Source organism: Sturnus vulgaris, chromosome 3 (assembly GCF_052056855.1).
Source record: "Sturnus vulgaris isolate bStuVul1 chromosome 3, bStuVul1.hap1, whole genome shotgun sequence".
Lineage (NCBI taxonomy): Eukaryota > Metazoa > Chordata > Aves > Passeriformes > Sturnidae > Sturnus > Sturnus vulgaris.
In genome coordinates, this window is record NC_142245.1 from 26,703,080 (window position 1) to 26,730,249 (window position 27,170).

Below are 27,170 nucleotides of genomic sequence, written 5' to 3' on the forward strand. Positions count from 1 at the left end.
CTTTTTGCCAGTTAGTTTACACAGAAATTACGAGAATAATTTTAAGAAATGCAGAGAAATATTTACTTTTAAAAAAAGGGCTACATTCAATGACAGTCTCAGCTTTTTCTTACATACTTACTTTTTCTACCTTTACAGTAAAAATAAACGGATGCAGGAAACTGGACATTCTTTCTACATGCTGACAGATTTCTCACACAGAACAGGGAGACCTCCTAGTCACATCCATCACTTCTGTCACTTTCTCCTCTGCTGTGTTCCTGGGGAGTCCAGAAGCATAATATATTCATAAAAAGCACTAAATTCAGTAGCACTCTGGTGAACATACTACCAGTCTATTCCTCTGTCAATATGTGCACTCATGATTCTCCCTTCACAGTTATGATTCTCCCTTGTCATGTAAACTGCAGCTGAATCCTGCTGACTCAGGCATTCAATCCATAAAAACCCTCTGACTCTCACTGCCAGTCACAATCCTTTCAATGGAAAACTCCATTTTCAGCAGTGGGTACATATTAAGAAAGCATGAAGAACTGTTACTAACCTACCAAGCTGCAATTCTTGCCATAAAAAGGGTCTCAGGAGACAGTGAGTTGAACGAACTGTTTCAGTAGATAAGGATAAAACCATAGCATGTAATTATCATGCTGCAAATGACTACATCAGTAGTTAACGAGGAAACTTTTCCCGTGTTGATCTCGAAAGCCCAAAAGCCCCCTGCTTCTGCCCCTGACTCAAGGGGAGTGGGGGAAGAGGCAAATCCATAATGTGCTGCAGGGCACAGAAGTGAGATTAAGTCATCTCAATTCAGGCAGCAAGCTTTTCCCAGTCCTCTCAACCCCAATCAAGATACACAATTATGCAAACACATACACACTCACACAGTTTGCTTTTTACAGTAACATGTCAGGTCATGGCATGTCAGCAGGCTCTCTGCTTCCCACGGAGGCCTCTGGAAAGGCGTGCTTCCATCTCACAGACACTGCACCTGGTCTGGATCTTGCACAATCCCAGTTATCCACTAGCCAGTGGCAAATAATTCTATCCTGCTTTAAAGGGGTGCATGCTGTGGTCAGTGTGACAGAGTGTGTTTGCTCTCAGGACCAGTAAATCACCATGACAAGTTTGCAAGGCTGCCATTCTGCATTTTGTCATCTTACAGGTTCCTCTATTTGAAGATGATGAAATAATGAAACCGTCTACTTATTTGGTGAAGAAATGCCAACCTTCTAAACTGCACTTTTCTTCATGCTTGAAATGGCTGAGTCTCAGCACAATGATGCACAAGAAATATTATCATTTCAAGCGTGCTCTTGAAGAGTCGGCACAAATGCCGATTCTGCAAAACCTTCTCAGTATAACCTTGTTTCAGACTGAGATGATTGTGTCCCAGAGTGGCACAAATCCCTCATTGGCCCACATTTTAAAGACAAGAGAGACTGCACTTCTCTGTGTAATCATTCCTTAACTGCACATTTACTGGAACAGGAAATCTAAAGTATTATCTCACAACAGCAGCCCATCCTTTGAATAATCTCCTTTTTCCCATCTCTGCCACGGAGATGGGCTGGGCTCCATGAGCTCAGGCTATTCCAATGGGATTCTCCAAATGATCAGCATGTCCTTTTGCTCATTTCCCTGTCACTTCTGCCATGAAACCCTGTTCTGTTTGGTCTCATGTTCCTGTAGCACTTCGCTGATGTTTAATCGGCTCCGCTGCTGGCTTTCTCAATCCACAACTTTCTATGAGGTCACTCAAAAGGCAATTTTGGAGCTGAAAACAATTTCACTTACAGGCAATCAAATGTACTTATTATCTCTGTAACTGCAAAAATAACAGGGCATGGTTCCGGCAGAGGCGAACGGGCTCTAAGAAAAATGGATAGATGTTAACTAGCACCAATCCTGCATGGTGAGACCCCATTGTGGGCACCAGCAACACAGCCTTGCATCTGGCTGTGGCCTTGTGTGCTGCTCTCCTGACTCAGAGGGCAGCAGCCAACAAACATGACCCTTTGGTATCACAACACAGACTACTGATAGGTGCAGTACCTGATCCACAGCCTCATGAGACTTCACCTCCTTGTCAAAAAGGGAATTAAGATCCACAGATTTGCTGTTAACTTCCTCTGTGATGACCTGGTGTTTGCTTCAAGTAATATTTTCTTCCTTAATCCATGTGCTAGCTCAGCTCCAGCTGCATCCTGCCCATTTCCTCGAGTTACACTCAGCTGTGACTCCACTTACAGGAACACGGCTACTGCTGTGAAATGGAGATTCACGAGATGACCTCTAAAAACAAGAGCTGTGGCACTAGAGAAAGGGTTGCCAACTAGTTGACACAGTCTTCAATTATGCTGCTATTACATTGAAACACATGTAATGTAGCTGCAGCTTTAGAAAAAAGAACCATCTCCATTTGTGAAATGAAATAAACTGAGTCCTGCCTAGGCTTGCTTTCAGATAGGGCACAAAACCATTAGGCTATGAATGAAATTTCAAATGTTAATGCCTTATCTTGACAAGCCAGGAACAAAGGGTGCGAGATGGTTTGAGCCACGTAGCTGCCTTATGTTGTCGAGTCTATGCTCGTGGAGTGATGAAGGTCACTGCAAAACCACACCATCGAGGAAGCACACACTGCTTGCATTCATCCAGCTCGCCTGAAAAACAAAATTTACTATTCTCCCCCATCCTGATCAGTGAAGCCTCATTTTTAACACAGAGCAGGATTTTTCTGTGTATTTGTTAATATAATAATTAAATTATTGGAAGTTGAACTTTAAAAAAATTAGGTCCCAATTTCTTTGACCATACAAGTCTTGCAAAATTTTGTCAAAACCTTGTGCGTACATATGAATTTTTAATTACAACAATTTTGCCTGCGTAGGAAAACCTAAGAAAGATAAAGTTAAGATACAGCTGAAAATGTAGAGATTAATAAACAAAGCTGGAATTCACAGAAACAATCTTTGATTTAGTTAAAACCTGTTTGAAGTACTCAGCAGGCAATGTGTTCCATTTGCAACACCAATGTGCACATTTGTGAGTTTCCATAACTGTGACGCCTTAAATTTTAAGGCTCATAAGGCTCATTATCTGCACAGAGATAATTGATGTATTTTCTACCTAATATTTAATCTTTGTAACTTAGACAGGTCTTATTTTCATGATCACACAACTCAGGGCTCTAAAACTTCATCTCAGAGTAGCTGTACTCCCACATTCTTTCAAATAAAGTATGTCCACGAGTCTCCCAGCAAGTAAAAACTGCTACCCCAGCAAAGAATAGGTACTGCTTTGTTTAAAGGGCATGTTTGCATGGATATGGAGTTCCTGTATCCATAAAATGAACTGGACTAACATTACGTGAATGAAGGTGCTCTAAGACTACAACACACAAGGCTAGTGTAAAAGGTGAAAGTATTTTGTCTTTACGTATAATATCCAACACCCTACCAAGATGCTTAACACAAGAAAGTACAATTAAGAGAAAACTTAAAAAATATGTTTATTTACTGTGTAGATACAGCTGAATCCTGAAGATGATGTTCTTCACCTTTATATTTTGACCCCAAAGTACAGTGACCAGACAAAGAAAAAGGACAAGACAGTCTCCTTCAGTTACAGTTCTGTACCCCTCCAGCAACTTTCTTGATATACATATATCTGGCAAATCAACAGGGACAAAACCAGTTGAGTTTATAGCAAGATCATACAACAAAATGGAAATATCTCAGAGAGCTGTACCTTGATATTTCATTAGCAATTTTAACAGTATTTCTATTAATAAATGTTTCTATCAACTGCAGTTATGGAAAGTCATGGTAATCACAGATTTAAATTAAAAATTACACATAACATGCTTTTTAAAGTTTTTATTGAATGTAGTATTTAAACAATTTCATAAACAACTAAATCATAAAACTGTCTGCTCATGATGCTTCCAATCTTCTGTTCTTCCATTTTTCCACATAGAACTTGAATGTCTCCTATAAACAGAGTGGAATAAACAAGTTCAACCTTGTTTCAGCTGAAAAGTTACCAATTCTGAACAAAGTCTTACGTCCTGACAAAATCTATTATTCTCTGTCATGCAAAACTAGATCTGTATTGAAGTCTGTATAATTAGGAGAAATACCAGAGAGCGTGAATAAAAGGAAAAGGAAAACCTTGCCAAAAATGCATAATGAAGCTTCTATTACTAAATGCAATAATATAATCAATTTCATTTTTAAAATGAAAATACTTTTTAACTTCAATCTTCAATTGTGTCAAAAAATTGAAACACTTTTAAAGACCAAGCTGCATTAGAGAAAAATTGAACAGGGAAATCAGAAAATGAATCATCCCAGTGACTTGGAAAAAACACTCTTATTTTCACTAGCTACATATAAGAAACAGATATTCCAGGTTTTAAATTTACAGTCCAAGTAAAAATTCATATTATAGACTATATAAAGCTGCAGAAAAAACCCACCATAGCTGTTGAAAGGCTAAACTTTGGCACAAAATATTTGGTTTTCTCCAATTCTTTACAAATTAGAAAAGAGAATCACATTTATCATGAAGCAATATAGAGAAATGGTATACAGTCAGTCTTCACAGAATTACAGAACATTTTTTTTTAGAATGTAAAAGGAGAAAATTGAAATAAAAAGTTTCTTTAGAGAATGAAAAATGTAATGTCTTCAAAATCTGCTTAGCAAGAATGGTACTAATAGAATATTAGTTAAAGGAATGATGCAATACTTGGTGCAGTCTTCACAGATTTAGTATCATGCTGCTTGTCACCCTAAGTAACATGTATTTGCACAGTTGCATAGGTATCTTGGCAGGGCAGCTAGAAGCAAAGCTGCAACAGAAAAATAATTCCTACAGCTCTAAAATTCCATCCTACTAGTGCAGCAACTTATACTAGACATAAAACACTAATTAATGAAAACTAGAAGCCATTAATTGTTACTGAAGCACACATTCTACAAGCCTTTTCAAGTCCAATTGCTTAGATAAATGCCCCAAGGAGATTTGATAAAGGTACACCTGTAGATGAGTGCCTGATAAGAGGAGGTAGTTTGAACATCATGAGCCCCATGAGGTTTTATTTCCTCGAGTTAAATCCAATGCAAGATTACCCCAGCTCCCACAACACCCCGGACTTCATACATTTCCTCCTTTGAGGAGTTTCTGCAGAGACCTAGTCCCTACATAATAATTCATGCAATTTGTTTTATTAATACTGAACATACACAACTCTGCAGATGTATTTCTTAATTAGGAAATACTCACAGGGGGTTCAGTGAAAGGGACAGGCTCTCCTACTTTCTTCAGAAAGGTTGCTAAAGATTTCAAAGAGATCTCGTGCAGCTCTATATTCTTCGCTTTTGTTTTCTCATATGTAGCCTTTACAGAAGCAACATCCCCATCCAATTCTGAGGAAAAAATAGAAACCAAAAAAATCTCAGTGGTTACTTGTTTCTCTTTCCACCTGTTTTCATTCATGCTTAACCATCGACTGCTGCTCAGACATTTGCTTGAGAAACACTGGGATGAAACTGAAGCGACCCCTGACAGTTTCACTGCTGTCCCTGGGGTCCTAGAAGCAGTACAACAGTTCCTAGCACCTTGTAAACATCAAGGAAGCCATCATGTCCAGTTAAATTCATTCTGCTGCCTGGGAAGGAGAACACAAACACCTGCAGTATGGGAGCTGTCTCAGGTTTTACTTGTTCACATTTGGAAACATCATCTTCGCAACTCTAGGCTATAAAAACAATGGTTCATAAAGGAAAAAAAAAAAAGCTTTGTGCAGAAATGGATAGCCTGTGTCCCCTTCTCGTGAGGAAAAGCTTCCTCTTCCCACTCACATCTGGCAAGTGGCTGAGCTCCTTTTTGAATGTGGGAGGCTACTGCAAAAACTGCATGAAATGACAGCTTAATGAAAGCATAGAAATCATTAACTTTCTACAACTTTAAATAGATTTATTGTATGGGAAACACCAACAAAAAGAGCTAATACTTAGATTGCATTTAATGGACCACACAATCGTGACTTTAGGTATTTCTTCTTTTCTAAAAGGAATACAACAAAGGATTGTGCATCTCACCAGAAGGAAAGCTAGCCCTGGCAGTGGATGTCATCTCAGGACAAGGACAGGAGTAAAGGTCCTTTTATTTGTTCCATCATGGATACCTGACAGATGATCAAACTTCTTTCAGCTGTGATCTATATTCTACTATATCTTTGCTAAACATAAACAATTATAATTTTATTTGCCTATTTTTTTGCTAAACAGCAATCAGTTGTGGCAATAACAATACTCTGTCACATTTCATAGTCTTTTCTAATTAAAAATAACAAGGGCCTGAAAGGAGAATAATTTGTTCTCTCAAAAATTATGCTAATACAAGGTTGGATTTGGCCCAAAACAAGAAATCATGTTTGAAAGCTTACTAACTTTAAAATAAAAAAAGAAAGCAAAAAAACTTTGATTTAAAAGATCTTATTTCTACCCCTCATGGCTAAAGCACAATCTAAGCCTTCTCATTTTCAGTTGTGCTAAATATTTTGCTGATGATCCCTTTAACAGTCAAATGATCAACGTCTCAAACAGGTAAGATGCTTGCACAGAATAACCTGGGACAGAATAACCTGGGAACAGCTTTTAAAACTCTTCATGCTGGTACTGAATGTCTCTAGAACCTTGAAGGAGCCAGGCACATCTCTGCCTGAAGAGAGTACAGCAAGCATCTGCTCATACAGAGTGTAGCTTCACATGTTCAATACACTCTAACCACTGTTTCAGGTATAGTAGGGCAGGTGATGGATTTTCTGCAATCTCTTTATGAAACTGCTGTACCATCATGAAGTCAGGAAGGATAGTGAAAAACTTCGTTCACTTACGGAATTTTTACTGAGGTAAAAGCAGCAGAGGACTAATGACAGCATAAAGCAGAGTACTGGTGACAAAAGGGCAATTTTGTTTTATAAAAGCATGATAAAAAACTTACTCTGCTGTGAACCCAACTGTTACAGGGCTAAACAATTTTGGCAGTGATTGCTCTTTGCAATGTTACTAAGCAAGCAAATTGTCTAAGTTAGATAACACATCTTAGGACTTCTACAACTTCATTCAAATAAGTAAGTTTGTATTCCTGTAACACCATATCTTGGATTGGTATTTGAAGTGTTTTACCTAATCATTCCCATTTATCTCCTCTGTGATAGACTGGTGCACAAGGGCTTCCGTCCTTGTACTTTTTCATTTGTAACACGTGTGAAAAGGATTTACTCCCTGTAATAAAACTGGAGGACAGCAGAGTACACAAGGCAAAGGACTCTACAGCACAGAGATCCAAGCAAGCTGCCAACTGAGTGTTGCCATAGGAGCTGTATGTCCTGGTTTTTCAAGAGAGAGTCTTGCAAATAAACGTACTTAAAGAACTTGACTTTTTTAGAGGTGCTCACCTCTGACTTCAGCTATAAAGAGAACTGATGAGTACTTCAATTATTTATTTAAATTCAAATGAAGGCATCTGGAATATTAACTTTGGCTGCATTATAAGACGCATAAATAATTCACACTACTAAGATCATTCCTCATTACTGATAGAACAAATCACAATTTTGAAATATACACACACACAAAAGGAGTCAATATTACTACATGATTTGGGAGAAAAAAGCTAAATTCATTTTAAAAGCCATTAATTTCTACCGCATTTTTCCCTAGGGGTAGGATGGATTCTTTCTTATTCCATGAAGTCCCTATTTTAGCTTCTAAGTAAAGGATTCACAGCTTGTGTCAGCTGATTGCTCTTCCATCCTAACAGCTTGGACAGCATACAGACCCAACAGACTGAAACAAGAAAAACCTCAGACAACCCCTGCACCTCTTTATGACTAACTGTAAAGCAAGTAAGGGCTTGCACGACCTCTCTGAATGTCTCCAGAGTTCTTACTAAAACACTGTTCCAAGGAGAATCACTTACCATAACATCTCAAGAGGTACCGGTATGCTACTGCCAGATTGAGATGCTCAGGAATCAGTTCCAGAAGAGTCTCAATCTTCTTTGCCTGTGAGATTTAATGCACAGACAAAAGGAGTATGAATTTGAAATCTTAAAGAACAAGATAAATTCAGAACAGCGATTGCACATTTTTTAAGTGAAATGAACTGTACTTGTAACAAAGAACAGACTATGTGACTCAAGGTATATACAATAATTTCCTTCCCAAAATTTTGCATGTATGAAATAGTAAAAGAAATTAAGCACAAAATGTAATTAATGTAAAAAGGGTCTAAAATCCACACTCAAGAATCTTAAACATTAGTGTCTTTTTTTTTAGGTAGCAATTAATGTATCAATGAGAATATGGCAGGATTTCAACCAATTTAAGAAAACTGTGAAACACTCGGCATCCTTCAGTGCCCTAGGGGTCAATGGTAGCCATGATCAGTGCTTAAAAGGAGTCAGATCACTAACTAATGTGCTTAAATTAGGAACCTCCTTCCATCAGCCTCTGATTGCAGTTTCAAAAATTCTCAGGTTTTAAATTAAAAGCAGTTTATTGAAATTAAGAACATCTTTATCACACACTACCAACTTTGATGTGTTAGCAAAATTTCAGCTTGATGAGCTGGGAAATGTCAATGTTTTCAGTTCCTTCTTATAGACACCAACAATAGTGTTTATCACATCATATTTATCATCATCACTTCAAGAGAGGAACTTTAAATCTCTTAGTATTTAATGGCAAGTTCCACAAAACATAAATGTGCATTTGGCCCATTTGAAAAAATATTTATTCTAGTTTGTATGCTAGATGTCTCCTGATGCTGCCCCTCTATGAGAGAGGAATCCATGTGGTTTTGCTTGGGTGTGTATTTCAGGGGTTTTTTGGTTGTTGTTTGATGCTGGGTTTGAGGAGGTGAGGGGTGCTTCTTTTTTTTAGCGTGTGCTAAGGCTTTTTTGTTTGTGTTGGAGTTTTTTTGTTGGCCTTTGGCTTGTTTTGGGATTTACTTGTTTTGGGATTTTTTTGTTTACTTTAAGGGGGCCAGAGGAGGAGGGAGGAATAAGAGTAGAGCAAGCACATAAACGAGAGCATTTCAAATTACAGGGAATGAGCACAAAGCCAGGAATCTAAACAGATGTCCCAACTAGATACATGTCCAAACCACCATAACCAGTAATATGAAATGTGTCTTTTAATGTAAACACAGAGGCATTTTGTCATCAGAGAGAGGCTGAGGTTTTAACTTGCATTTGTATTCGTACAAGGTAGCCAATAAAACAAGGACTTTCAGGTTGCAATACTGAACGGGATAATGCAGTAAAACATTCTAAGCACAATGTTTGTAGGATATACAGTGTAACATGAAAAAGGCAGGAAATAACTGAAACAAGAGAAAAAATATGAAGTACCCCCTCTTTTCCATCATGCTCCATAATGTAAACTCTTCTTTAAATATAACCAGCTCTGCAAATTAACCTTCCCCCTCCCCAAGAAACCCAGTAAAGCTGTCAACTGTCAAGTTCAAAACACTTTAAGAAAGGTTGATGAAATAGTATTTTGCGACATATAGAATTGCATGCAAGAAAAAAAATATTGTACCTGTCCAGGTTTAGATGCTGATCTAGCCATAAAACGCCCTAAAGTTCTCTTCTCCTGAACTATTGCATTCCACCTCTGAAGACAAAGAAACGATTAATGTAGCAGACATGAGTAGGTTACTGATAAACAAAATTACTAAGGTGAAAAGTTCCAATTACAGGTGTTTAACACAATACACTAATATATTACTTATTTACAAGCTAAATAATTGAATACTAGTTTGACAAGAAAACCAAAATCCAACCACAAACCAAGTTCATTTCATGTACCTCTTTGGTAAACATTTTTAAAATGGTAGGTATAAAGTTTGTTTAAAACAATAGGGGAAAGAATTAAACTAATACTTCAATATACCACAAAAACGAGATTTAGGACTGCAAAAGAATGAAAAAGAGAAACACTGTTCCTCTCCAATTATACTGCCAAGCATTCACAAGTGAGCTAGGGATCATAAGGTTAATTATACATTTAATAAGGTGTCAGGGAGATAACTGCTCGTTTCTTTATAAAAATTAAAATGTACAAAGCAAGTTCTCTTTAAAGTATAATTACCTACACTTATGCATACAAAGGACTGATTTCAATCTCTCTATTTTATAAAAGGCTTTAACTGCAATAGACAGGGTTTGAGAGAGAGAAGTTAAACTTAAAAAAGTTTGAGACAGACCAGATAAAAATCAAAAATCTATCTTACCTTAGAAATAAGGAAAAAATAAAATATACAAGACAATATTTAGTGTATATGCCTCAAAGATGTCAGTCTTAAAACTCTTAACAATGCACAGTGTGCTTTTTTTCAGATCAGCTGCACGATATCAGTACCAAAATGCACAGGGAAAAGAGAATATTGTGCATATGAAAACACATACCATGAATTTGCTATATTCAACTAGTATATGCAAACAAGAAATTTTGGGTTATGCCATGGTGAGTATTCTGTGCAGGTAATATGGTTTACAAGCTCTTTAAGATCCAGGTGGAAATGTCTGAAGGTTCATTCCTTCAGGTAAACAGACAAAAAGTGGCTTTATGGTGCTAAATGGGGGCAAAGCACTGATGAGAGAATCTTGCAATATTTTATTACCAGTTCTAGCCATTCTCACCTACTGCCAGTAACTGCTCTGAGAGGAAAGAGTCTAGCTTGAGAAATGTTATCCACAGCTCCCTTTCATGCTGATATAATCCCTTCTGACTCTCATCAGTAAAAGCCTTCTCCCTCCAGACAGTCGCAGACACTGCTGCTGTTTCATAAACTTTTAAATAACTCTTAGATGCTTTCTGAAAGCAAGGAGTCTCCATGTATATACTAATATTTTAGATTACAAGCAAAATAGTTAGTTTAGATTGTTGTCTGCTTTCCAAAATACAACAATGACGAGTGATTATTCTTATCCTCCAGTTAGTGGATTCCTATTAGTGGAAATACTTCATCCACATAGCAGTCACAAGTATTGAACACAGCTCAAAGTTTCTCCTGAGCCATAAAACCCCCTATTTTTCTCCTAGACACTGAAGTTCCAACTCAAGCTTACCTGTAAATTTCCAGTTATAACAAGGTATTTTTAAATTGTCCATTAAGATACAATGTATACAAAATTATTTCAAGTATGCTATAGAGCATGAATTTAATTCTAACAGTTGGATGCTGTTGCACAAGTTTCAGGAATATATGCATGGATATTATTCCATGTTCTGTAAAATTTTAGGAATAGTATGATTTTACTTAAAAATGAAAAAAACCTTATCTTCACAAAAGCAAAAAACCATACCAAATTTTCATTTACTAAGGCCATGTCAATCAAAGAGCAATCAACAAATCAGGAAGAGTGAAATAACTTGAGAATCTTTTTGCATTTTGATCTTTCAAGCTATACTGCAAGAAGGTTTTATGGCAAAACCGTAGTCCCCTTTTCATTTAACATTCAGAAGACCAGTTAGGCAAAGCACTACAAAAGTAAAGGAATTACAAGTAATACACCTCACAGTGTAGCAGAAGTAACTGAACAGCTTTGTTGGTATTGTCTTGGAATACCATAAAATATCCCATGGATGAAGCAGAGCTTTTTCTTTAACAGTTCAAAATCCTTGGGAACTGGTGAGTAGCATGCACTATCAGGAGATAAGAGGCCTTGATTTGAGGCAGGAGCCTGTGCACACATCAGTCTGACTGCTGGACTGTCACCTGCTTGGATGAGCCTCCTGACAGAGTCTGTTTCCAGCACCCACAGCTCATCCCACCTCTTGCTTGGCTTGTCTTTAGCTCTGCACAAATGCAGCTGTCTCAATTCCTAACTCAGCTGAGACTGTGACCCAGAGACTAATATTTGGGTTTTAATGCATCTGTGACACTCAAAAGTAAATTCAGCTCTCAATAAACCTTGAATACAATATATACAATATTATAGCAACCAAGTGAAGTAAAGTCCATGACAAGCACTCATTGCCTGCTTCTGTTTTGCAAACTGTACAGCTGTAAGATATGATGCTTACAGCACTTAAGAAATTAGGCAAGAAGTTGCAAGGAAATAGTTTGCAAGACACAACTGACATCTAACAGAAAAGCATTTGCAATATACAAATACTTCCTTTATTTCCTTCATGTTACTGGAAGACAAAAATCGCCCCTGACTCTGGCAATGCAACACTACTCTGAGTACCGAGCATGAGCTCATTATTTAATCCAAAGTGTGCACTGCTATTCACTGTAATTCAAATGCATCCCAGCAGCAGCCTATGCTGCACAACACCTCTTTCTGACAATTTCTCAGTTAACCTTTGAAGAGCTCTAAGCATTTCTGTACCTCTTGTTATGTCATTACCTGTATCAACGATCTGGCATCATCCACTCTGCCTGCACTGATATACTGAAGGAAAAGATCTGTGACAGGTCTGTAAATTCCAAACTGACTGGCCAGTCGTTCTGCCATCGCACCAACTGCAAAATGATGGGTACATAAGGAAAATCTTTGATTGAAAAGCCATTTTTGTAAACTTCACAGCCGTGATTTATGCTGACTGAGCAGGTTTTATGTGTAACAGCTCTTTCATAACACCTCTGTCGAGTCAGAATATTTAAATATCATTGTAATTAACTTACATTTTTCCAAAGCTGGTTCTAATCCTTCCTCAGACACTATTCTTAACAAATAGGAAATACTTTTGACAGCTTGATCAGGATTCTGTGCGCCAGAGATAAGCAGAGGCTCAAGGTACTTCACAGCAGCATCAAGGTCATTGCTAGGAAAAGAGATTGAACTGGCTCAGTTTCTGAAATCAAGATTTCTAAACCTAAAGGAGCAATTACAATAAAGTTTTGGTTTTCTACATCAAGCTTGTACTCACCAGGAATAGTTAATGAAAAAACACTGACCAAAAAAAATTATTTACTCAGATATTGTAAAAGTGAAACAATTTATGACTGAAAGAATAAATCAATAAATAAATAATTTTTAATGGCCTTTGACCTGTACAAAGTTTAGGTATTCTGGACACACTTTCTTCCTCATTAAGAAAGAAGAGTCTAGCTTGCTGCATTAGGAAAATGCATCCTCCAAATCTAGAAGGCAAAATCTAAATATTAACAGAGTATCTGAATAATTAATGCATGCAACTTCAGTATTTTTATGCAATGCAATTAATTATTTACCTGATTTTTCCCATGCCTGTCTTTTTGGATGCAAAAGACAATACTAAATGTCATTTGGTCATTACAGCTAAATGCTTTTAATATTAAGGCTTAAATATAGCAAATGCTAAGAAGTATTCACCGAAGTGTAAACTCTAGTTCCAGCGTTCTAAAAAGTTCAAATGACAACATCTCTTACCAGTCCACTCTAAAACCTAATTAAATTGAAAAAGAAAACTGAGCACAATGAATGCTTTTAGGTGAGGCAGAAATGCAGCACATGTGAAAGCTATTAAAAATGCTTTGAAAACTCAATCAGAAACATGCATCTACCAATAAATGAACATTGTATTGGAAGGAGCTGGAAGAATCTGTTTTTCAGAGTTATAAAGGTACAGATGGCAAGGTATTTAAGAATATAAAGGATGCATATTATTTATACAGCTCAGTCTTCCCATGCATCAAGTTAGTTTTGGTATGGGAAAAGAAAAGTTGATTCTCTATCTGCATACAACAATTAAGAAGATCTTAATGCTTCATAGTTATTATGCCAGTATTTCATTAAATTTTCAACCCCAAATTTGTTTGGGAGACAATACCAGAACAGAGCTGCACACTAAACTCAACTAGAATTTTAACATCTGGCACACTGTAAAAACAGAAACAGAATGAAATGGATAATGCAAGAGATTTCCCAGCACTGTGCAGAAAAGGAATAAATATATAGCCCTAGACATACTTACCTTTTAGTATGAGCCAATGCAATTGCATTAGGTATTAGTGAGTTAGATAAACCAAGTGATTTTGTGACGTCTCCCAGGATGTTTTCAAGTACTTGCAGGTTCTTTAAATCTCCTTTTTCTGCCAGGGCCTGAATGAGAGCAGTAACTGCTGGTCTAGTAGGCAATGTGCCACTGTCAAGCATTCCTTTTAAAACAGCCAAGGCATCTAACAGTGGTAAAGAAATAAGGGAAACAGAAATCAGACTTTAGTTCAGAAAGCACCATGCTGCTGGTATCATTAATCCTACCTTTTTAAAAATATGTACAGGTAAAAAAAAAAAATCTTTAAGCCCTGAAATCACTATAGTGAATTCTAACTTGAATATATGTAGACAAATAAAAACTTGCAACAATAATTTAGGTTGAAAGCCTGTAATATCTCATAATAAGAAGTATTATGCTACTTTCAACATTGAAATAATTTGTTTGTAACCAGCTCAAGGAAAGCAGGTGTGTCATAAACATCCTCTCTTACGATTCTAAAGTCCTGACTCTTTTCTCCTCCAAACTGCAATCAATTTTCTTGACTAAAACCCAAAAAATGTTGTATATTTAAGAATAATTATAGCTTAAAAATGCAGTTCATTACAGAAACTGCTTAAGTATGATACTCAGCTTTCTCTTTTTAAGTGTGCATGAAAGCTGTGTATCCCAAAATTTAATTTTTAAATAGAACTATGGGACACAAGTCTCCTTGCAAGATCAAAAACTAAGAACTCAACCCTTACCTCAGAAACCTCCTAGGATTATAGCAATTACATATGTTAAAAACACACAAGGTCAATCTCCTGTCCATCTGCCACAAATTCCCCAAACCTACAGCTGATGAAGTCACCCTCATTTCTCCAAGCAGAATTCTTGTCAAATTACATTATCCATGAGGAAACACACACAGAAAGACATGCCCCTCTGGTAAAAATCTCTTATTCCTTACCAGCATAGGCAGGATTAATCACAGATGATAATTATAATACCAAGGGATAACACTTCTAGCATAGTATACACCCACATGAACTCCACAGCACTGCCATTCCGATTCAATATGCAGGTACTGCAGAAACCAAGTGTTACCCTTTACATGAGAAGAAGCAAAAACATCCTGTATACTTAGCCTTCCTTCACAGGAAATTTTTTTTCTGCCCCACATTCTTCTTTTTAGGGGGAAAAAAGGAGCAATACAGAGAGGGGCAAGATTTACAACACTTAAAAAGCAATCTTAGAACACAGGCCAAGTTCAAATTCTCTCCTAACTAGGTGTGGGCCTCCCTCTAGCACAGAGTACAACCAGCCTTCTCAAGAACAACGAAAGAGGAAGATGTGAAAGCTACATATGTGCAGCACTACTGCAAGAAGTTAGGCACAAATAGCATAGTGGACAACTCTGCAGGTTAACTGCATGCTTGTGAAAACCGACCATGCATCTTTCAAAATGCTTTCCTATAAACTCTGCAAATTTCCTACCATAAAATTCAAGTTCTGACTCTTTAAAGTAACCTGGTTTTTACCAAGTTCTTGCTAGAAGTATCAGAGTTCTTAGGACTATACTTAGGGGCCTCCATAAAACCTTTTACCTGTTACCACATTACACAGTAAAAAATGCTGATGAACTAAATGAGGTATGTAAATGGTAAAGCAAGCAAGTTTTACACAAGTGAAAGCTACAGGATGTAAGTCAAATGGAGCTCACCAACAAAAGACTACAAAAACACCATGCCCAAAAATGTTTTGGGTGATCTATGAGCTTTAGAAAATGACCAGTATGGCTGAAATACTTAGTAGCTTGCATTTTCAAGGCTTCACTTAGACAAAGACAAGTAGTAGCTCTTAAATTAAAACAGAAACAAGGATTAAGTGTGACTATTCAATAGAATTGTCAGATGAAGCTTGCTCAATGCACAAGAAAAAACAATTTTGCAAAGTAATGTAATTACACAGACTTGAGAAATTTTGCACTGTGCAAAAAGTAAGATTTTTAGAGTACAGCAAGGAAGAGTTGATATGACAGAGAATTTAGCATGCTAGCAAAAAAAACCCATACAGCTAGTGCAAGAAACTGTCAGGATAAAGAAAAATCAATGATGTTCTGAAGAAGGGAAGAATTTTGGTGTGCAGTATTCAGGAGGAACTGGTAAAATTCATGGCATATTGGAGAAGACAACAGAAGATTTATTAGAATAAAATTGGACAGGAAGGTCAGGTGAAGGCCTTGAAAGCTGCAAAAAAAGATCTGCCAAGAGCAAAAAAGGAGCAGTGGCATTCACCACAAATACTTCAGTGGATGACACCTGCCAATTACATGAAACTGGAGACTGAATGAGGAAGAAAAGTTTATCAGCCACAGAAAACAGTACAAGTGAGAAGGTGTGTCTAAATGTTCATCTTGAGTACTTTAATGTAGCTGATGTTACATGGGTATGGGTTATTAGCACAGCTATATGTGATGGAATGAAATAAAATTTTGCAATGATACAATCAAAAATGGATTTTCTGGTAGGCCTGATAAACTCAACTCAAATAATACACTGAATTGGTACATAGTTGCTTTAATGCTTAAAAATGTATCAACACTGTACTTAGACTTGTATGGAGATAAAAGACATTGCCCTGCATGTACAACCACCTGCATGCAGAGTTTTTCTCTCTCCCAAGAGTCTTACAGCCCAACTAAATAAATAGGATCTAACACTGTGGAGCTGATCTCTATACTGCAAAGCAACCAATGCTGAGAACCAAAATAAAACAACCATAAACTTTATGCACCATCTTGTTGGGTACCTACGTACTCTTCAGCCACCATTTTCTTCACTATCATCATTGTTACATTAAAAAGAACACCAAACAGAGTATTTTGTTACTGTTGGTATTGAGAACTATTAAAAAGTATTTGATTAAGTTTTTAAATCAATATTATAATCATTTAGTTCACGATCATGCACATTTAACAGTCAATTTAACTCATCTGGTATCTCACACAACCAACACAATATGCAAGAAACAACTGCTGGGAATTGTTTCAGATGCTCTAAAGTATGTTAATTTCCAAAGCAAAATGACTTGTGCTGTGAATTTTAACGCACTTGAAAGCCTGTACTTTCTCTCGTTCTGGAGCACAAATTTTGCATGTCTGAAGAGCTGTGATTCATCTTAAGAAAACCCATCTTGTGTTAAATGGAATGGAAACTGGACTAAGTGGTCAAATGACAAGTACATTCATATTCAAGCTGTATTATAAATGCATGTACAGTAATTTACGTCTCTCAGCTACCACAAAAGGCTCTTGATAAGCAGGTAATTTGCTAAATGGACTCCTTTATCCAAGTATTCGAAGGGCGTTACAAGAAAAATCTGCAGAGGCATTAATGTGACGTAAAGGTCAAGCATTGTGACATACCTTTCAAATAATCCCGCCTAACTTGCGATATGATGAGGAGGCTGCTGGCAGCACTGTTCAGTGTGAAGCCCTTGATGTGGGTCTCAGCACTAAAAGAAGCAGACATTTAGAAAGGAATTACTGACATGCTTCTGATACGATAATAAATGGTTGAGCACCAAGGTGAAATTATAAAAACTACTGTTCGTATGTTAAAAATATTGCTGCAAAATATCGACCTGGAGACAGCTTTTGTGTTATCCTGTCAATGGTTATAGAAGGATAATTTTTTTTTGCATTCTGACAGATGACAAAGTTGGAAGTGAGCAACAAAAGAAACAAAGTACAAGATTTTTTTTAAACAATCGGTTCAGATTCTTGAATGCTGACATATTAGATGACTAAAATAACTGCATGCCCTGCATTGTTCTGTTGTATCCTAAGCTGGATACTTTTTCTTCTTTTTTCAATAGTCACCATAATTATAAAATATAAAACTATTCTTTCAGCAATAAAAATGAAACATTTATTTTCAGCACTGTATATTTTAAACATAAACTAAAGCATATTATGAACTAACACCATATCATTTGGTTGATTAATTTTCAAATTTCTGTCATCTAGATGTATACAGGTTTTAAAGTGAACATCCTACATTTGCCGCCTTAGCCACATTAAAATTGTATTTTGCTTATCAATTCCTTTTCCTCCTGTAATACAAAACTTCATGTATGTACAGCAAAGACAGCCTTTACTTCAGTAACCCTGCTAAAGCTTTTCTAACACTCTGGAAATTAGTCACGAGAGACTAACCAGCAATCACATTGGTCTTATGCTACAAAATGTTCCTACTCCTAAATGACATACAGCCAAGCCCCATTTTTAATATATAAGGATAACTTTACAAATGTTCATTTCTAGATTACAAAATCTCTACAGAGCAAAGGGGGGCATTGCCATTTACCATATCAGCAATCAAGATAAACCTCACTGATCATCTTGTGGCAAACAACTGAGCAGCCTACCTACTTGAACTTAGGGGCTGAGCGGATTGGGAGGTAAGCAGGGTCATTGCTAAATTGTTCTCCTCAATCCCAAGAAAATCCTTCACATTGCACACAATATGACTATCCTCTCAGTCACTTTCAGCCTCCCAGGCTCACAAATGCAGTCACTGGACTCGGGATTTTCTTCCTCTCCCAACCAATCCCCTTAATCCCTGCCTAAGCACCCACTGCTCAGTTCCGCCTTTTTTTTTTTCCCTTTGTCCCATCTGTCAAAGCCCTTAAGTCAACAATTCATGCATGAGACTGTAAATTACATATAACAAAGGATTTACTTTCTCCAATCTTCCAATCTTTAGTGTGATTAAATAGATGTTAGCTACTATTACAGAACTAATCCATCATTCCAATACTCCTAAATTTCTATTTAAAACTTCTTGGACTAAATGCAGTAAATATTCCTCAAAACAGCTCTAGAATGTGGAAGCAACTACACTTGGGTTGACCAACAAGATCAGTAATGTCCTGGGATGTCTGGTGTTTGTTTCTTTCAAAAGCAGTGTAGGAATGCCATTTACTTCTCTCACATTACTTTCTCATAGAAGTTTCTCAGAGCTGGTAACAGGGAAACATTTTGAAGTCATTGGACATTTTCAAATGATAAAAAAATTAGTTACTTTGTTACCTATGCTAATGTGCACAGTAAGACTATTTATGTATTATTTAACTTTCAAATTTGGCTTCAAACAGTAAAAGGAGTAATATGTACCTAAATGAAGGTAGCTTTCCTGTATTTTATGAAAATATCAGGAGCTGCACAAGTTTCAGGCCACTACGCACATTTAGGCTTCCTAGGAGTAACCTCTTTTTAGTATGAAGCTGGAAAAATTTTGAAGCATCCAGAAACGTGTGCTATTCCTCAATCACAGGCACACGCACAATCACTTCCTCTAGTTCAGTGAATTACTTAGAACTTAAAAGCTTTTAAAAATGCTTAAATGCCACACAGAAACACCATGAGCATGACCAATATGAAGCATTTTCTGTCTTGATGCAACAGTAAGCTGTTAGAAGCTTCTCAGATGTCATTATTTGGCATTTCTATACTATGAGTTGGAGTAGGAGAGCTGTGAAGAGCACCAGGGTTATGATCATAGTTGGCTTTGACCAGTAACCAAGAAGAAAATCTCTTATAAAATCCTATTACTTTACTCATAAACATCTCAAACTTCAGAGGCTTAACACATCTCTGACCTTTTCAGTCTTTCAAATTATTTTTTCCTGGATTTTGAATTGGCCTACTACAACACCTATCTAAAGTGACAATTCTGAATCCTTGAAATACTAGGAACAAACCACCACCTTCTTTCTTCTCTTTCAATCTGCAAATTACTGCTGGTATTATGCACTACTTTGTGCACCTTCCTTACAAGCATGTTTGAGCTGTAGAGCAGGGAAACAGTGGATCCATGTACAAATCTTTAGTACAATGTTTCAAGCCTCTTCCCTGAAGGACTTTGCAATACATCTTTAAATATTTCACTATTTTCTCTGAAACAAACTACCTAAATTTTAACAACGTTTTTTCTACTCCCTAAAATACCTCCCCTCCATCTTCTATTTGCAAAGATTTATCAGTTTCTTGCATTACAGGGAGATCAACTTGATAAACTGATTTCGTTTTCCCTTAGTATAAGCCATATATCTTCCAGGCACAAACATTACTTATTATTAAGCCCAGTGGCTGAGAGCTATTTGAAAAAGCAATATTTGTTCTTTTGAATGCAGAACTCAAACACTTTTTCAATGAAAGACATTGCTCCAGTCTAAATACTTTTAAAGAAAAGATTTAAATAATAAGAATCATCTTACACTAGACTGTTCCTGGACATCAGAAACAAAGTTGGCTCTAAAAACTACTAGGATTTTTACAATACTCTATGCATTAGGTAATTCACCTATAGGCACTTTCAAATCCACTGTATTAATTCAGTGAGCACATTTGATGACAACCACCAGTCTTGTTTTCGTTGAATAAATTCAAAGACTTAAAATTCTTAAACTTAAATTGTTGTTCTTCTGAACTCTACGTTGACAAGTCACAACACTTTAAAGCCCATAACCTGACCAGAACACATGTTACAGGCAATAATTAAAGCAAGTGCCGTACCATACAACTCACTAAAGGTTAATTCAATTCCTTTCCTTCTAATAATTCATGACAGCAGGTTGGATTTATTTCAGAAGTGTAAGAGTTGGATCTAAGGTTTATGGTCATCTCCTAGCCACTGGCATCACAGTCAAACGTACCATTTTGCATTTGGCAGGCAGCCAGCTGCCAGCAAGTGTGGGCAGGATAAGACAGCAGCAGGGACAGGCATTCAGGGGAAGGCTCACGGGCAGCTAAGTGAAGGAATCTTGTCTGTTTGGATATTGCTCTAAAGAGGAAAAGGCAGACTGCCAGAAGGGTAGACTTTCAGCTCTGATGCCAAATACATTTGTTCAGATTGTTATTTGAAATGAGTTATTAGCAATACACACTGTCACTCTAGTACCTTTTTAAAAATGTGGACTATCATCCTATGAAACACTGGTGTATTTCTTACCACAGCTCCCAATCAGTAGTCATGACCTGTTTTCCCATTAAAAGATAAGGACTCACCTGAAAATGATCCAGAAATTACTTAACCCCTCTCTCTGAGCCAATAAAAATCCCCCCAAACAAAGAAAAGCCTTACATGCGCTTCACATCAAGGGCTTCATCAAGACAATTCTGTGTTAACAGTGCTTTTACAAGGATGTCACAGGAACGATAATGAGACTCATCCTTCTGCATTCTCCTGAAAATATCATAGGCCTCTAAAAAAGAGTAAGAAAGCCAAAAGGAAATGTCATGCTGCAAGAAGGTTGATCACAGAAAGAAATCACCTATTCATTGAAAAAGACCCATCTTAAATCTGGGTATCCTTTGCTTACATCTTTAAGCCCAGAGCTGCAGATCACAGCTTGCTCAAAACTGCCTGCATACACACAACCAACACACATTTCTACAGGAGAAAAAGTTTGCTACTGCTCTTCCTTTATATGTGGCTGTTGCTTCAATATCAACATAGCTGGTTAGAAGGGGAAGACTCAGGATTTTTAAAGCAACACCTAATTCTGGGGTATATAGTTACAGTGTCTGGTGCATGATCACAACAGCATTTAACAAATAATATAGGAGGCGATTCCAATATGGGGAGATCAAATTATTTGGCTACGACAAGATTTATACAAAACATACAATTTACAAATATACAGATATTTAGCAAGTAAACTACACTGCATTTGTTTGACTGATTAACAGTTTTATTTCATGCATTCACAATAACTGTCAGTGTATGAAAAGATGTTACCAAAAGGGGGGAAAAATGATAAGCACAGTTTTCAGTCATTTATTTTTCTGAAACGAGATTATGCAGCCATAAACATGCAGCTAGAACTGCCATCCACGCTGTAACATATGCTAGAAAGCTGTGTTAAGCACCACAAATGATCTTTTACATTGAAACTGTGACCGCGCGTTTCTTTTAATGACTCATTAAATAATCCCTTTGCTAATTCAAATCATAGCCACAATAACCTTTAAAACTTCTCAGAAATAGTTGGACTATCACCACAAATTTCACAGCTAAGCATTAAGCTTTTTTCTGCTACTTTGAAGGTAAAGATGAAGACAACTCATTTGAATTTTAACGTCATAAGAAGCATCACACTAATTGCAGTTAGTACAGTGTGTTATGGAATTTTAATCAAAGCTGTTGGTATGCTTTTCAGTTTGCCAAAAAGTATATACAAAAACCTGCTGAAACGAAGGCACAGAAATAGCTATGCATAAAATTTATTATTCACATCACATAGACTCCTACAAGAAGTTAATAATTAGAATTACCCTGGCCATTCATAATCTACTTTGTATGCTTGAAACTTTGTTAAACATATATATGAACAGAGATAAAGGGTAACACCACCTTAGAAAAAATTTAATTCACTTCTCTGCATTTGAGTTTCTTGTATACAAGAGTCTGACAGAGTCTGACATTACAAGAGTGATTGCACTGTCAAGCAAAAGAGCAATGAAACAACAATAGGACCACGTAAGAAAAGTCCTGAAACCCTCCACCACTTTTATTTAGAGGTCTGAAGGTAGCTCAGGCTGCAGCAATGTGATGAACTTTCTTGCCTGCTCAGATGCTGATCATCAGCATTCATAATGTTCAAGTTCAAACTCAGTGGGAAAACATTTTTCATTTCACTGTTCTGAAATCTGAGGTACCAGTAGACCAGCAAACACATTCAGCAAGAATACCCCTCTGACTGGTATAACCTGCTACAAATGCAACCAATAATTTACAAAAATACAGCTGACTGGGATAGGTTTGGTCTTTCTCCTCGGAAATGTGTTTGAATTCTATTTTTTTAAGGACAAAAAAATTCCTTAGAGACTCCTACAAAAGCTCTGCTGTCTTCAGACTGAACTAGGACTTCACCCTGTGAAACACTACTTTTATCAGCAGGGTACAGAAATGGACGTTGCCACTACTAGTCATGAGGTCAAATATATACTACCATCAATTATCACAGTCCATAAGATGCAAGATCTCCTTCTACATTGAAATATATTTAATTTTTAATTTCTTTTGCAATGACTAGTTCAACGAAGAATTAAAAATATTTTCATCAATTTTGTTGTGTATGTCAGTCCGAACCTTGAAATGATCATCCCATTCAGATTTTTTTCTTAATTTCATTTTGCATCTCTTCAAGAAACATATTTGAAGTATACCAAGATCTATCTTGAATTGAGACATATGCCTGATCAGGTATTATCAGCTTATTACTTCTTCAGATGTGATCTAAAATTATTAAAATATATTAGCATTCAAAAGAGAAATTTCTTGGTTTCAAAATCATTTGTGTTATACCAGCTATTTCAAGTAGAAAGATTTGTTAGAAAAGTGACAACTTGCCAAGAAAGTCTCAGTTCTCAAGACAGTCAAATCTGTTTCAGCAATTGTGACTGTTTGGGATATGTGTTACATGATCCCCTAGAGTCAAGTTCTCACTTGAATCAAGACAAAGATGAAAATATGACTTTGCATAAATCAAGCACTTTGGAGAACAGATTATCAAAACGTGTCAGACTTGGAAAGTTCATTGAATAGTTACATAACCAGACTGAGTTCATCTTTTTCCCATCAAAAAGCTGCCCTATTACATTCACACCAACTTACATGACACTTATATAAAAAAAAGCAACAACTTAACGTTTTTAGGTTTTTTTAAGGGCCAAGAAAACAGCTGTCCAGGAAGACTAATTGTTTTCCAACAGAGTTGGAACACTTTTTTCCTCCCTTCATTCCCAATAGCTCTAGACCACCTTCACTCAAATATTGCACCTTTAAATAAAAGAATATCCGTAAGTGATTTATTGCTAAGTTCAATATCCGAAGTAATTACAGAAGTTACATTCTACATTTTCGTTGTAAACTAGTCTCCCTGCAAAGTCTAAGGCATATTTATTTAGTTTCCTCCTGCTCTCCACTTGATCATTTATGATACCAAAGGCATAGGACACTTTCCTAGTGAAAATGTCATCAAGTGCATTCCCTTGATTTTGCCTGATTTTCAATGAAAATATTTCTGCATTTCTCATTTTCTTATGATACCCAACAGTTACCAGCATGAAGAATTTCCTGAAAACATAATGTCTGCCATAATACATGATTGTTAATTTCATATATGTAACATAGTATTGCACTCCCAGTACGCAGAATGTCCAGACTCAACTTTAGACTCCTAATCTAAATAAACTGAATATTTAGACTGAATAACTCTAGATGGTAATTTCACTAACAATGTAAGTTAAATGTCTGAATGACTGATACATTCTTCTTTTAAAAATCTGTGTCCAACCCGTAAAATATACTGATTACACTTAGAGAAGAAAATTACTAGGTGTCTTGCATTTATAAATCTTCCTCATTCAGCAAAATTAATTTTTAAACCTATTGAATTCTATTTTCTATACTGCTTTCAAATGAGGTACCTAGTTATTTACTATAGTATAGATGAAGAAAATTAGTATTTCCAGGATATTCAAATGCTCTGCACCTTGAAAAATACTAGAAATTAACTAACAGGGACCGAGGCTCTTCTCAGTGGTGCAGAGCAATAGGACAAGAGACAATGGGCATAAACTGATGCACAGGAGGCTCCACCTGAGCATGACTTTGCTGGTGACTGAACACTGGAACAGACTGCCCAGAGAGGTCGTGGAGTCTCATCACTGGAGATATTCAGGGATCCTGTTCCATGTGCCCAGGGATGAGACTGAGCAAAAAGGCTGGACCACATGACCCACTCTTCCAACCTGACACATTCTGGGATTCTGTGATTTCCTCCCCATTTTGTAAAGTCCAGTAAAGCTATTTCTTCTTCTGTCACCCTGCTCTGGAATGAGATGGATAGGAATGGATTTCCAATTATTAAATACAAACTAAATCAAAGGAACGGCACTGAAATACACTCTGCTCTTCTGTATACAAAGGCAAACATCCATGCATAAATTAATTCTGTTTTTAGCAGAGGCTGGGAAGTTTGCATAGAAGACCTCTGCAGTTAACTGAAACCTTAAAATTAATGTGGAAGGGGGAAAAAGCCCACAGTGGATTTCAGTTTACCTTTTGCTTTATTTTGATTGCAAAGCACCCGTATTTTCAGTTCTTCCCCACTAGCAGCACTTCTATCTTCAGGCCTATCCTTTAAAAAAAACAAACATTTAAATTACTGTAATGCTATCTGTTAATGTTTTTTTAAATAAGAAAAAATATATTTGTAAGTGTTGTTAGCTAGCAAAGTTAAACTCCACTTACCTTAGGTACCTCAAATGGAACAACCTGACCATTTTTCTCAAATATATCAGCAAGTAAAATTAGAGTTTTCTCACGAGGAACAATATTTTCTTCTTGAATTTTAGTCCAAATAGCTTCAGCCTTTCCCCAGTCCTTGTTGCTCTCTGAAACAAGATGAAAATCTTCAGAAAAAAGCACATTTAGAATATACATCCATATCTAAGGTGATCCAAAATGATGCCTTTGGAAAATAATTCATCAATTAATCATGTACTTCCACTTCATACAATCATCAATTTGAAGTTTTAAACTGTTTTAATACATAGAGGATGTCAGAAAAAGCGCCCAAGGATTATAAGAATTTTTAGATAAAAAAAGTAGTACAGAAGTGATCATCCCAGCTCATCAGTTCCAGACTGTTAATTGAAATTTATAGATGCATCACTGTACGTAACTGCAAATAAACAGAAATCTGGACTTCATGAAAAAAAACCCATTAACTACCATTTAACTAGCTATAGCAGGTGGTTTCCTGTTGCCTTTACATTTTCTAGCTTTGCTGTCAGCAGTTGTGAAGCATTTATGACTCTCAGACGCTACTGATTTACACCCTGGTAAAAATGAGCTCTCTAAAGCAGAAACATCCTTTTCAATAAACTGTCTTGGCAATTTAGTCAAATCAGGTTTAGTTCTCCTACTATACATGCAAATCTTGTAAATTCTTAGCTGACTCTTCAAGAGTCCTCACAAGTGCACAGCCAAAGGAAAAAGGTGACATTTGAAAGCTAGAGCAATGGAGTATCTGAGAATGATCAAATCCTGGATCAGGTTGTTTAGAAAAGCTCTTTGATCTCCCCTGCTGGAGGCACTGGAGCACCCAACAAGGCATCCAAACCTTAACTAAACAAGGCTAAGATGTAATCGGGCTATGGAGCTATGCTAGCTCCAGGAAACTGCCAAGGCTTAAACTTCTGAGGCGTTCTCCAGTATCAATAATTCTGTGAGAACCAAATGCCTTATTTTCAACATTTTTGATTACTGCTTGGACTAGACGGAAGGTTCTTTTTCTAAAGGCCTAAAATATTTCTGAAGTTATGATTTTGGTACACAATGACAGTCCTACTATAAAAAAAGCATGGGGCAGCTTTGATAGGTAATCTAAAATGGTTGAAAACAAGACTATGCATGGCTTTTGTCTTTCATGGTGACAGAAACCCACAAATGTTTTCCACTTCTTTGAATAGATGGAATTGGTTCTGTCTTCTGAAAGAAGACTGAAGATTTTGCATGACAGAATTTGATGAATTGTATCTTCTTAGATTCTCTTCCTAGCAGGCACACTGTCAGACTTAGTCATTGCCAGAGGTGAACACGATAAGTGGAAAAATAGGAAGGTTCTCTCCCTGTTAAGACAAGATTGATTTTCAGGCCTATTTTATTTTTGATGGTGAACCAGTATGTGTAAAGCCAGAATTAGGTAATGCTACGGTTTTCTTTGAAGCTTTCCAAGGCTGCAGGAAACGAAAAGCAGCAAAATTCTCACAGGGTCTCTGGTTATTTTTTTTGGTGCGAGTATACTCATGTCTTCTCCTTCTGTAGCTAAGTGCAGTGGGGAAGAGGTCTGCATCAACAGTCCTATCCAACCAAGAATATACATGGAGAACAGCCTAAAATAACTTCAAACTCAAAAGCAAGTTTTCAAGATACATCAAACTCCTGTACTGGCTCAGTAACATAGAGCTATATGCACATACATTACCGAAGTACACAGAAATCCCTATAATGCTTTATGTCCCAATTTACTGTTTAGTGCTCCATGGCCAATAGTGCTCCATATCCAATCTTAACACAATGAATTTTTTCAGTGCTTAAAATAAAAT

The 27,170-nt window shown here is 36.7% G+C and overlaps 1 protein-coding gene across 2 annotated transcripts in view; it reads right to left on the bottom strand.

The window, feature by feature from the left end:
* Positions 1–3,492: 3,492 nt before the first annotated feature.
* Positions 3,493–27,170, bottom strand: part of LRPPRC (leucine rich pentatricopeptide repeat containing) — an 85,665-nt gene continuing 61,987 nt past the window's right edge. For both annotated transcript variants that reach the window (XM_014883175.2, XM_088161238.1), the window contains exons 28-38: positions 25,312–25,454; positions 25,120–25,198; positions 21,136–21,256; positions 17,415–17,503; positions 13,985–14,189; positions 12,714–12,853; positions 12,436–12,551; positions 9,617–9,691; positions 7,993–8,077; positions 5,290–5,432; positions 3,493–3,992 (exon numbers count right to left, since the gene is read on the bottom strand). In XM_014883175.2, coding sequence (XP_014738661.2) covers positions 3,936–3,992; positions 5,290–5,432; positions 7,993–8,077; positions 9,617–9,691; positions 12,436–12,551; positions 12,714–12,853; positions 13,985–14,189; positions 17,415–17,503; positions 21,136–21,256; positions 25,120–25,198; positions 25,312–25,454 — 1,253 coding nt within the window. In that variant the 3' untranslated portion in view covers positions 3,493–3,935. The remainder of the gene's footprint in view (positions 3,993–5,289; positions 5,433–7,992; positions 8,078–9,616; positions 9,692–12,435; positions 12,552–12,713; positions 12,854–13,984; positions 14,190–17,414; positions 17,504–21,135; positions 21,257–25,119; positions 25,199–25,311; positions 25,455–27,170) is intronic.